The 13,513-nt window shown below is 37.2% G+C and overlaps 2 protein-coding genes across 3 annotated transcripts in view; both read right to left on the bottom strand.

The window, feature by feature from the left end:
* Positions 1-7,304, bottom strand: part of avpr1aa (arginine vasopressin receptor 1Aa) — a 45,920-nt gene extending 38,616 nt beyond the window's left edge. The window contains exons 1-2 of one of the 2 annotated variants that reach the window (XR_013796552.1): positions 6,163-7,304; positions 1,035-3,728 (exon numbers count right to left, since the gene is read on the bottom strand). Coding sequence is in view for 1 of the 2 variants with exons in the window: in XM_079604016.1 (XP_079460142.1) it covers positions 3,430-3,728; positions 6,163-7,033 (1,170 nt within the window). In the remaining variant the exon portion in view is untranslated. Of the gene's footprint in view, positions 3,729-6,162 lie in introns of both variants that reach the window. The other variant, XM_079604016.1, reaches the window with a different exon arrangement.
* The window catches only part of ppm1h (protein phosphatase, Mg2+/Mn2+ dependent, 1H), a 123,984-nt gene that overhangs the window by 59,697 nt on the left and 50,774 nt on the right, over positions 1-13,513 (bottom strand). The gene's annotated exons all lie outside the window — the stretch shown is intronic.

The raw sequence follows: 13,513 nt of genomic DNA, 5'->3' as shown, positions 1-13,513 counted from the left end.
GTTGTTGTGTCGAAGTGAGAAAAGAATGAATGTAATTTGAAAAATGTCGTCATTTAATGTATTTTGTGCCAAAGCAATGATAAATGATCCACAGTTTAGCCCACATACACTTCTGTTGTGCTCACTGTGTGAAGAGTTTTGAAAAAGTGACCTATTGAGAAATACTTTAAAAAATACTGTAAAATACAGTTCAACTGTGTGTGTGTGTGTGTGTGTGTGTGTGTGGGATGAAGTTGCATTTGAATGACAGCGACGGCTTGGTTGCTAAAAACACATTTGTGGCCACAGATCCAGAACTAATATTTCTCGAAGGTTTGATTTATTGTATTTGGCACACAGATACACTGAGACATTTGTTTGAGAGGTGCAACACATTTAAAGTTTCATAAACGCATTTCAATATCGACTTAAACAAAACCTGAACGCACACAAACTAAATCTGGTAACACTTTACAATAAGGTTCATTAGTTGACATTAGTAAACTACATTAGTTAACATGAACTAAGAATTAACTGCACTTATACAGCATTTGTTAATCTTAGTTAGTGTTAATCTCAATATTTACTAATACTTTATTAAAATAAACATTAGTTAATGCACTGTGAACTCACATGAACAGCTGTATTTTTATTAACAGAGATTAATAAATACTGTAACAAATGTATTGCTAATAATATTAATAAACCATATTGTAAAGTGTTACCCAAATTTTTTATGAGATATTCTGTTATAGAATGATATTCTATATATTCTCTGATATTCACTTATTTATAACTTTAATATATACATAAACAGCCTGGAATATCTTAGCATATGTACATTAAAACACCTGAAAAGAGTCCTACACCTGACAGATAAACAAAGACATGCTTGGCCATGCATGAGAAAACATGCAGGTGAACCTCGAAAAATGAGAATATTGTGAAAAGATTTTCATAAACTGTAAGCCATAATCATCAAAATTATAACAAATAAAGGCTTGAAATATCTCACTTTGCATGTAATGAGTGTATATATAATATATTAGTTTCACCTTTTAAGTTGAATTACTGAAATAAATGAACTTTTGCACCATATTCTATCATTTTTCGAGGTTCACCTGAATATATATAAACGCAATCTGATACGGGTCTTGCCCGGAAGATTTCGTGCCGCCAAAGTGACGTTAATATTTCATAAAGCAGACCGTTTCCTATAGTTTATTTAGTGCAACATTCATTTATTTTCTGGAAACTGCTATATTTGCCCTGTGTGAATGTGAAATGCACACTGGGTTTGTCTCTGGCAGCAGGTGTCTGGTTTTCTTTGGCACGAGGGTCTCGTAATCTGGGCCAGAACACATCGAGCGCCAGGCTTAAGTAGACGCTTATCTCAGGAAATGCCTCGCAGGACTCATTGTGCCGAAGTCCCTGAAGAGATTTACTGCGTTTTCCATGTTCCCACTGTTTCCATAATAGACAATGATCTATATAAGCAACACGGTGCGAGAGGTTGTCAGCCCGATCTCATGAAAGTGAGTATTTTATTTATTGTGCCATTTATACGCCAAAAATAGATTTCGCGTGCATATGATACGCACTTTATGGCGTGTAATACGCACGCACTCCACACCCCTAATCATTCCCAAGCGGCTTATAAGCACACACAAACTATTTTTGGCGTATAAATGGTACGATAAATAAAATTCGTGCTAGATACGCACTTTCATGAGATCGTGTCGGAGGTTGTAGATATTGAGAGTTGTTAAGCATGCGGCGGCGTGAATATATTCGCATTATACTGTAACACAACCTCAAACCTTTGCCTTTTGTAAAATGTTTCAATGCAATAAACAACGATACATTTAAATTAAATTAAAAATACGTTACTGGTACGTTTTATGAAAGCGTGTGTTCTGCTTACCAAGACTGCACTTATTTGATCAAAAATACAGTAAAAATGTGAAATGTTTTACAATTTAAAACAGCTGTTTTCTATGTGAATATATAGTCAAGTGTAATTTATTCTTGTGATCAAAGCTGAATTTTCAACATCATTACTCCAGTCTTCAGTGTCACATGATCCCTCAGAAATCACTCTAATATGATGATTTGAAACATTTCTGATTATTATCAGTTCATATTTTTGTGGAAACCGTGGATACTTTTCATTCTTCAGGATTCTTTGATGAATAGAAAGTTTTAAATGTAATATTTTTGTAGCATTATAATCATAATAAATATCTTTACTGCCACTTTTGATCAATTTAATGTGTCCCAAAAGTTTTTTTTAATGTAGTGTATCACGGTTTCCACAAAAACTATGAATCATCATATTAGAGTGATTTCTGAAAGGTCATGTGACACTGAAGACTGGAGTAATGATGCTGAAAATCCAGCTTTGATCACAGGATATCAATTATATTTTAACATATAATCACAAAACAGCTGTTTTAAATGGTAATAATTTTTCAGATTTTTTTTTTTACTGTACTTTTAATCAAATAAATGCAGCCTTGGTGAGCAGAAGAGACTTATTCCAAAAACATTTAAGAAACGTATTAATTCCAAAATTCTCTCTGACGACAGCAATGAAGACTTCAGCCGAAGTTGAGAAAAAGACAGACTTCAGAAAGTTTCCGAAGAGATCTCCACAATGTCTCAAACTGTGCTTGGCTGCAATAAAAAGTCAAATATTTCTCATCAAATGATCCGAGCTGGTCTCCATATATTCAGCTCACAGCTCTGTACTCGTTCTGGATGACTCTGTTTTAGGTTTTAAAGGGGTCATCGGATGTCCATTTTCTACAAGTTGGTGTGATTCTTTAGGGTCGTCATGTAAAATTTGTAACATACTTTGGTTAAAATTCCTCAATGGTTGTGTAAAACAACACCATTTTTACCTCCTCAAATACAGCTCTGTACACAGCGACCCGTTTTGGTGCATGCCTCTTTAAATGATAATGAGGTGTATGTCTCTTTAAATGATAATGAGGTGCATGCCTCTTTAAATGATAATGAGGTGTATGTCTCTTTAAATGATAATGAGGTGCATGTCTCTTTAAATGATATACGGGACAGTCCGTCAGGTCGTGGGCGGAGCATGAGCAAATGACTTGATTATCAAGTGTTTAGACTTTTTGAGGATTAATAAAAAAGGAGTGAATGGATTTTTTTCGTTGTGGTTGTGTCCACACACTGCAAAGACACATTTATATGCAAACACCATATAAAAGTGAATTTTGCCTCCGATGACCCCTTTAAGAGAAACATTTGATGCTTAAAATGAAACTCTCCTGAGCTCGTGTATTTCCGCTCATCCAGAGCTCGGCCCGTCGTGAGAGTCTGCGAGAGTCTCACCAAAGTGCTGATCAATAAAGATCAATAAAGTCAAACACATTATCGAACTATCAATAAAGTATGGTTGATAAAGTCACAGTCCCAGGGGCATCACGTCCCGGCCGGAGCAGGAGCCGATCGGTCAGATTTAGGGGATTGATCGAGATCTTTCCAGGTTCCCGAGCTGCACGTGGGGCTTCGGTTGGTGATTTTGGTGAGCAGTGTGTTTCTCCGAAAGCTGCTGTCCGAATCCTCTTTCCTGAAGCTCTGCTGGATCTGATGGGAGCACGGGAAGCAGTGTGTGAAGTCGTGCAGGAGGTGTCCGCTGAAAACCATGTAAATCCACGGGTTACAGCAGCTGTTCAGACTGGCCAGCAGCGCGGAGAGAGTGACCGCTGTGTTCTCTGAATCTACACACGCATGAACACACAGTCAGCGTTTATTCAGACTCCTTCAACATTCCTCATATTATTACAGTTTATTCGCTATAGTTTAGAAAATGATAATAAAATATGATATTTGACTGGTTTTGACCATCCTTCTGTTAGACTGTCTCACACATGAATTATGTTGAATATCTGTCAGCTGTTAAATTTAACTACACAATTAGATAATACCAGTTTAGCTCAACCAGTTACCAAGCAATGCTTCATTGTGTTCAGTCTGTGTAAAAAGAGCATTAAATTAAAGAAAAACACTTCAGCAAAAAATGATCAGCTCAAAGTGTCAGAATCATTTTTGCTCCCAATTTTTTTTACATTTTACTGGTAGTCACAGTATGAAGATTTTTTGTGTATAATATCTCACAGTTTACTTTATTTTGCTCTCCTCACTTACATAAATTAATTATAGTGTCCTGCACACACACTAGTAAAAAATATATAAAAAATGATATCTGGTGTCTGAATAGTTTTTGGTTTGACTGTATCAATAATAGCTAAATGCTTTAATACACAGATGTCCTTTTAATGTTAATAATCAAAATAATCCTTTCCACAAGTAACACGGTTCATTATTAGTCTCTCTGTTGACAAGCAACACAGCAATGCCAATTAAAGGTGGGGTATGTAATTCTCTTTTTTGGCCATTTTTTCAAAATCACTTAAAATGCTATTCCTAACCCACTTACAGCCACTGAGTTAGAAGCACTGAAATAAAAATTAAGCAATTTAATCATCTGTGGAGCAGGCAGGACTCAAAAAACACCAGCCAATAATTTCCAAGACCACCTAGAATCATTGGACAGTAAGTGTGTCAATCAATCGGTCGTACCATTGATTGGTCCATGTTCTTTGAATGGGTGGAGTCAAAGGAAAGAAGGTAGGACCATTTGAGTTGTGTATTTTCAAAATCTACCGGCCGTTTTGCAAATCACATACCCCACCTTTAATATAGAATGCAAAAATGTATCAACATTTTAGAACATGCATCATCCAATCAGATTCTAAAGTCACTGCATTGGCCAATCAACGTCCAGGAGCGGAAATATATGCTTTATAAAATAATTATATTACACAACAGTGACATTGTAATTTTTCAAGAGTCAAAGACAATCTCCAGATTTAAAATTCGATAACTATATATATATCTGTACAAATAAATAAAGTTTTTTTTTTCATTTAGCTTTTAGTCATTTTAAACCAGGTGTTAGGCATATGCATTGCCAGGTATTAGTAAATAATTATGGCTAAACTAATAACTCATTTGTTTCAATTGAAGCAATTTGTCTCGAGCCATTAGGTGAAGATGGGGTGAAACTGGGTTATATAAACATCCCATAACCTCATGTGGAATGACAGATTTACACATCATAAAGCATCTGCAGATGTTCTGCTTGGACGCTCTATTCTGGTCTCATGACTTCATTTCTCAAATATATCTATAATCATATCAGAGAGACTATATTTAACGCATTATCACGTCTTTCCACTGGCAGCCATTTGTTGCACATTACATTTAAACTTCACAAAGCTGCTGTGCTATTAAAACAATACAAATGCACTTTTTATTAAGATTTTAGGTTCAAATTTTTTCTGTTTAAATTTGATACAGAAAATAAATGATTCTGAAAAGAGATAAATGCTGCCTTGATATTTTTCAGTACAATCAACTTTGGATGTTTTAGTCGTTTTCAACTTAAAGTACATTAAACCGACTGAAAAGAAATTAGTGGAATCTTATAACTTATAAAACGTATTGCTTAACTTATTTTGATGAGTTAAAGCAATGTAAAAACATGTTATTGAGCATAAGACTTTTATCAGACTACAAAAATATATTAGTAACACCTAAGTTATAGTATTATTAATATATACTGCATGTGTTCAGCATAATATTTAGGGTCATATCCGGTAGAAATAAGATAACTGCACATTTTCACTTTGTACATGTGCAATTATTTAATATATATGCAAATATGAACAAGATAAGGAAATTTGTACTCTTTGTTAATTCTACATAACATATTTAATGATATCCAAGTAGTTATAAAATGCTGCAAGTGAAGCATTATACAAACAAAAAACCTTGAATTAAATATTAGCTATTAAAATGAGATGAAAATTATTATTACAGTAAGTGTTGCCCTGCATTTTTAATAGTTTAAAATATAAATATGTATGAACATAAAATGTGCATTACATTTTTAACTCTTCATTAATATGGTTTATTAAATATAATATTTAAATGCACGATTAGCCGCGGAACACATACTTCGCACATGGGAAACATGTGGTTTTGCAACAGTTGCCATGTGATTTCACATGTGGAAAACATGTGTTTTCTGCCTGCATATCTAACACTAAAAATGAACGGATGTTTCCCAACATGTAGAGGTTCACTCACCAGCCCAGCTGAAGTTCTCGTCCCACACCGACCACATCTGCACGGTGAAAAACGGCGCCCAGCAGATGATATACGCGAGGACGATGACAAAGGTCATCTTGACGGTGCGTAACTTCGCTCTGGAGATCGTGGTGACGCTGCTCACCGAGTTCTTCCCGATCAGCCCGTTCTTGTGCGCGCCATCACTCGGGGTCTTCTTGGTCTTATATCTGATGTTCATCCTGATGCTGTGGCATATGAATCCGTAGCAGGTCATTAGTATGATCACGGGGACGAGGAATATCCCAGCTGTGATCCAGGTGATGTACGCGCGGGGTCCCCAGGGCTGGATGAAGTGGCCCCAGCAGTCGAGCACCTCAGAGCCGTTCTGGATCTCACTGAGGGAGAAGATGAAGTACTGAGGGGTGCTGAGGACCAGGCTGCTGATCCACGTGCCCACGATCATGATGCGGGACCTCCTGGTGGACTGCTGGAGGGTTTTCAGAGGGTGGCAGATGGCGATGTATCGATCTAGAGTCATCATAACCATCATATATGTGGACGCGAACATGCCCATCACCTGCAGGTGCTTCACGATCCGGCACAGAAAGTCCGGCCCGTAGAAACGGAAGGTTATTTCCCAGCACAGCTGTGGGAGGACCTGGAAAAACGCGACCACGAGATCGGCAAGGCTCAGGTGTTTGATGAACAGGTGCATTCGCGAGGTTTTCTTCTTGGTGTTGTGAATGGCCACCAGGACGCTGCAGTTCCCGATCACGGCGACCGCGAAGGTGACGCTGAGGACCGCGATCTCGATTTTGGCGACCTCTTCATCGCGTCCGAACGGGTCTGATGAGTTAACCGAGTGCGATGTGTTGCTCGGGTGTCCCATTGTACGACTCGTCAAAAACAACAGCAGTCCGACGCGTTAAAAAGTGCGCGCTTTCCGTGCGTAAATGGAAACGCCGGTGTCCTGTTGCGCGCTACGCTTCAAAATGACTGATTAAATATCTGTGTTAGTAACCAAAATGATGGAGATTTAAATCCCACAAGGGTTGAATCATTAGCTATCCCCATTCTGCGTTTGCCCGAGACTCTGACAGGTTATAAGTAGTTTATCTAATGCCCGCGTAACCCTGATCTTCAAGTGTCTCTCCTCGACTGTCTGTGCTTCTGCTCGAAGCCTTTTAAACCCGCCTCGGATTTCACACACGCGGAGCCAAACCCACCGGTGTTCAGCAGCTCAACTCAGTCCTATAGTTGAAGAACATACAGATAACCCTCCGCCCACCGGACCCTGGAGAAAACACCCCTCTTAAAGTCTGCTTTATGTGAAGATCCGCCTTGACACATTCCCATACAGTACACAAACATAAATGTTCACACACTGTAACACTTGACCGGGTCATCTTTCACTCTAAAATAAAATAAAATAAAATATATTCTTTAAAAATGAATATACATATATATATATATATATATATATATATATATATATATATATATATATAGAGAGAGAGAGAGAGAGAGAGAGAGAGAGAGAGAGAGAGAGAGAGAGAGGGAGGGGGGGGGGGTGATGGTGGATAGATAGATACATGGATAGATAGATGTATATATATATATATATATATAGAGGATAGATAGATAGATAGATAGATACATAGAGGATAGATAGATAGATTAGTAGATAGGTAGATAGATTAGTAGATTTTACTTTTTGATCTTTCAAGGCTTTTGCCATAACTGATTAAGGACTTTAAAAATTATATTTAGGCTCCAATTAAGAATGATTATTGATTAATGAATCATTCAGACCAATTTGTGAATCATTTGACCAGTTCATTTAAATAACCAACTCAAAAGAGCCATTCTCTCAAACCACAACTCATTATAGCTCGTGAGCAAGTTTTACAGAACGAAAGAGCAACATGAAATATTCTATAACTGAGCATTACAGGATCGTGTGGGAATCCTGTGTTAAATATTGTTGGGAAGAGCCGTCGCTGTCTCAGGCGAAGACTAAACAAAATGTTCTAGAAAAGTGGAAACAGGATTTCTGATTATTAAATCAATCACACACACATCACCACATGAAGCACATTTGACAAAAGGATCTAATAAGAAAACAGAAAAAAACACGTATAAACTGAGGCAGATTTGTTATTAGCGTCCTAAAACACATTCTTTCCAGTTTGCGTTGCGTGTCGTGTTTATGGTCAGATGAGGCATATGCAAATGTTCAATTTCATCAAGACAATGTGGAATAAAACTTCAGAAGCTTTAAACAGTGCGACTTCACAAAACTAAATAATCAGTCCCGGCACAAGAGAAAAGCATTCACAATACAACAAGCAAGGCTTCATATGACCGGAACTGTTGCTAAAGATTTCTATATTTTCTGCATTTTAAGGATAATTTGCTATAACTCTCAGCTTTTTGAATGGTTTTGCTTCAGAACAAATTTTACAGAATTTTTTTATGTGTAGTTGTGCAGTTTTATTCATGAGTTTTGAAGATAAGGCATGTTGACTGGATACATTATCTTTGACATTAAACACAAAAAGATATGGGAAGCATATTAATAATTAAGTAAACAATCCTACTTATTTTCCTATTATAGTTGCATTGTATTATTTGCATTCTGCATTGTATTTTTCTCATGTGCATGATCAGCTGAAAAGCATTAAATAGGCGTATAAAACACTTTTCTGGCAGACCTTGTTCATATTAATACTGGCACTGGCTGTTAAAATGAGTAATTATCAGACATCACTGGTTGAGAATGAGATGCAATACTGTATCTATTATTGCTTCAGTAATGGAACTGATCTAACGTCATCCTTCTTTCTTTTTTCCGTGGGTTTAATGGCGAGGTTAGTCACCCATTAATCCCTTTCTACCTCTTCACTTGTCTTTTTTTTAGAGGCAAAGAGGGATATTTAGGAAAGGTGGATATAAAAGCCTTTAAATCCCCCTTCCACCCTGTACGCCGTGTCTTCTTCAAATATTTGCCTCACTTTGCCTTGTTTTTCCCTCTTTCTCGCTGTGGTGCAGTGCACTGTGTCTCTGCCAGCCGAAAGCTCCCTCGCCCGGTCCATTTAACCCTTAGATGCAGTAACATTTACAACACAAAGAAGAAAATATACACATTTTTTTAAATAGTTCACCCAAGAATGTACATTTTGTCATTATTTCCTCGCCTTCTTGTCTTTTCAAACCCGCATGCTGTTGTTTTTCCATGGAAAGTGGATCTTAATGCAGTTTTTTTTTTTTTTTGAGGAATCACATCTGTCAGGCTTAAAAAGTAACAAAAACCTTTCAAGTAGCATGTTGAAAAGTGAAAAACAATGTGAAAAAAACAATGTGAAAAAAACAATGTGAAAAACAATGATTTATTATTTTATAATACATGCAGTATATTTCAATAATAATGCAATGATATATTGTTGAAGGTTACATACAATATATTACAAAAATTATAGTATTTGCAATAAGTATTTATACATCATAGTAGTCTTTGCTACACTGAATTTAATTTATGCTCATATAAATAATAATTAAAAAGTATTATGGTAATGAGAATTTTTTTTGCATTAAAGTTATGAGAATTTGAGGAGAATTTCCGTAAGTGTCATTGGCTAAAAAAAAAAAATACATAAATAAATGAATCTTAATGGCCCCCAAAAAAAGATTATTTTTCTTTATGCGAAATATAATAAAAAATATATAATTTAATTTAATTTAATTATGAGATTTGCCGTCTAATAAATATCAAGGTCGTAATATATTATTTTTTAAGAGATACACATAACGTCTTGCTATGACTCTCTGATGACCGAGAACCACGACTGTCATCAAACCACATGCATTATCTCTGCGGTTCCGGTGCCGGCACTGAGAACTCATGCTGATCTCTGTCACCAGGACTATAAATCATCACTTAGTCTGTGAAAAGTGTCCAGAACTTCCCATCAGAACAGGGACACGAAACATAGACAGTCTATTCCCAGAAAGAACCACGTCCTGTGGTTAAAGTCTGGACAATGGGAAGAGTGTGTGTAAAGAGCCAAAGATATCAGTTCCTTATGTTTGACTTCAGGACAACTCCATATTAGTTCAAGCTTTTCAGGGCATATTTTAATACTCTGCTAAATCAAAAACAACTATTATTTTACTCATTCTGAGAGTTAATAACTGAACAAACCCCTATTATGAAACGTCAGTGTGTCCATCGTACTGAAGCTTTAGTGGTCCAGACATTAATGATTCCTCAAATCATGTGTCCTGCTGGACTAGAAAAATCACACAGATGTACACCTAGCAACGCCCTAACAACAACATAGACCCAAGAAACCACCTAGCAATACTCTAGCAACCATCTAGAACACTTAACAACTGCATAGGAACACCCCAAAAAACACCCATAATACTAGCAACCATCTAGAACACTTAACAACTGCATAGCAACACCCCAAGAAACACCCATAATACTCTAGCAACCATCTAGAACACTTAACAACTGCATAGCAACACGAGAACTCATAACTCCATAGTAACACCCCATAGAAACACCAGAACACTCTATCAACCGAGAACTCATAACTCCATAGCAACACCCCATAGAAACACCAGAACAACACTCTATCAACCGAGAACTCATAACTCCATAGCAACACCCCATAGAAACACCAGAACACTCAATCAACCGAGAACTCATAACTCCATAGCAACACCCCATAGAAACACCAGAACACTCTATCAACCGAGAACTCATAACTCCATAGCAACACCCCATAGAAACACCAGAGCACTCTATCAACCGAGAACTCATAACTCCATAGCAACACCCCATAGAAACACCAGAACACTCTATCAACCGAGAACTCATAACTCCATAGCTACACCCCATAGAAACACCAGAACACTCTATCAACCGAGAACTCATAACTCCATAGCAACACCCCATAGAAACACCAGAGCACTCTATCAACGAGAACTCATAACTCCATAGCAACACCCCATAGAAACACCAGAACACTCTATCAACCGAGAACACATAGCTACACCCCAAGAAACACCCAGAACACTCTAGCAATCACCCAGCAACACCCTAGCAACTATCTAGAATACCCTAGCAACCACACAGCTTTCACCACCCACATTTTCTTCAACATCAGATGTGATGAGATGTAAAAAATTAACAAGTACCTAACTATGAGACTGAATTGAAAGTTTAAATCAATATGTCATCATCAATAATGTTGACTAGAACAGTGGACAATACATGACCAAACCAATTTGTGGGAATTATTTTTAGTGGGAAAAAGTAATTTTCTGATTACTTAATTGATTATATATTATGACAGGCATGCACACAATCAGATCCCGCATCTTGTTTTTTAACATCCTTTCATCATGTTTTTTAATGCAAATTTTCGGAAAATTTCCCACTTATTTATCCTCTTCTATAAACAGTTTTATTCTCATAGCCAACCACACTGCAGCATCCAGCTCGTGTGTGGCTTCAATACAACTCATAATTAAATAAAACCGACAGCGTGACGCTAAAGAATCACTACAAGACTTTTGGCATGTAGATGCAAATGATATTTACTAAATTCAATAAATTCATAAAACAATATCTTGGACTCTCATCGCTGGTGGGCTAATGGTTCACCCTGCATAGCATGTCGAATCGAGCTCTAGAGGCGAACCCTATGGTCCTGTAGTTACACAATGAGTAAGAGAGAAACATATTGTTTGTGCAATTCAATATTCCAGAATTTGATACGGTTATTTGTCACAAACCACTTACATTAACAAAGAAAGCTGCTGTACATGCAGTACCACTGAAGCACACATGCAACTGATCCCATTGATTTTGATTGAGGAGTGTTTGATTCCTGACCAAAGTTTGAGACATTAAGATCTCTTTTGTATCTCTAGAGGAGACGCGTGAGATTGTTTCATAGGAGAAACATCTGCAGACTTAAAATCATCATGCAACACCCACTTTACATTCATATTTCAACATATTTCAGAACAAAAAACAGGATATTAAACAACACAACATGTTAGAGTGGGACATTCAGTACAGCTGAAAAAAACAAAAACAAAATCTCAGTTTTGATCTCATTGATGTTATAGACCTTATGTAGCTCCGCCCCTTTTCAGCGCTCGTTGTCTTTTGACTTCCGGTCTGTATTTTCACAGCGATCTTGTGTATTTAGCTTATGAATGAACGGCTCGTTTTTTTAAATCTTCCCGGTTTACTGACATTTGTTAAGACATCTGGTTCAAACATTACAATCCTCATGATAACTTTCGTTAACTTACATGAAGTAAATCCACTTTAAAAGCTAGTTACTCCTGGACAGCGATGCCATAGACATATACAGACATACCGCAAAAACGGAGGTTCAAAGACAATATTAAGATGTATACTTTTTTTAAAAGCCTCGTTTCTCTGGTGCATAAGGTCTATATCAAAAACCAGAGAAACGAGGGCGCGGCCATCTTAATATTGTCTTTGAAACGTTTTTGCGTTATCTCTGTATATGTCTAATGCATCGCTGTCCAGGAGTAACTAGCTTTTAAAGTGGATTTACTTCATGTAAAGTTAACGAAAGTTATCATGAGGATTGTAATGTTTAAAGCAGATGTCTTAACAAATGTCAGTAGACCGGGAAGATTTTAAAACGAGCCGTTCATTCATAAATATGCAAGATCGCTGTGAAAATACAGACCGGAAGACAAAACACAACGAGCGCAGCGCTGAAAAGGGGCGGAGCTACAGGAGCGAAAAATAAATCGTAGGGGAGAGCCGGGACGATTGAAACGCGGGACGGATGAAACATTGAGATTTCCTTGAAAACCACTCACGTCATGTACGTAAAATTTCGTCAGCTCGTACAACACGCAATGCCTACCAGACCCGCGAAAACATTTCTTCTTTACGTCATGCCGTTTTGGAGTTAAAGCCGGAAAGCTATTTTTGAGTGCAGTAAGTGATTTCTGACTGACAAGTTGTATTTATTGTTTCATGTGCCATTGTAATGATAATACGGCAGGTGTATTAGTACCGTAACACACCCTTAAGTGCACTCTAAAAAATGCTGGGTTGTTTCAACCCAAATTTGGGTCAAATATGAAATTAAATTTTTAACCCAACGTTTGGGGTTTGTCCATATTTGACCCAAAATTGGGTTGAAACAACCCAGCCATTTTTAGAGTGTAATATCAGAGTTTTTTAGTTTAAGGGAAAAACAGGTTTAACTGGCGGGACGCCAGGTTTAATCCGCTGGCGGGACGGTTGAAACAGCGCCTCCTGCCAGTTAAACCTGGTCATAGGAAAACCGCTGTTAAGGCTATT

Source organism: Phoxinus phoxinus (genome assembly GCF_949152265.1).
Source record: "Phoxinus phoxinus genome assembly, chromosome: 25".
Classification (NCBI taxonomy): Eukaryota; Metazoa; Chordata; class Actinopteri; order Cypriniformes; family Leuciscidae; genus Phoxinus; species Phoxinus phoxinus.
This window is presented reverse-complemented; position numbering and strand designations above follow the sequence as displayed.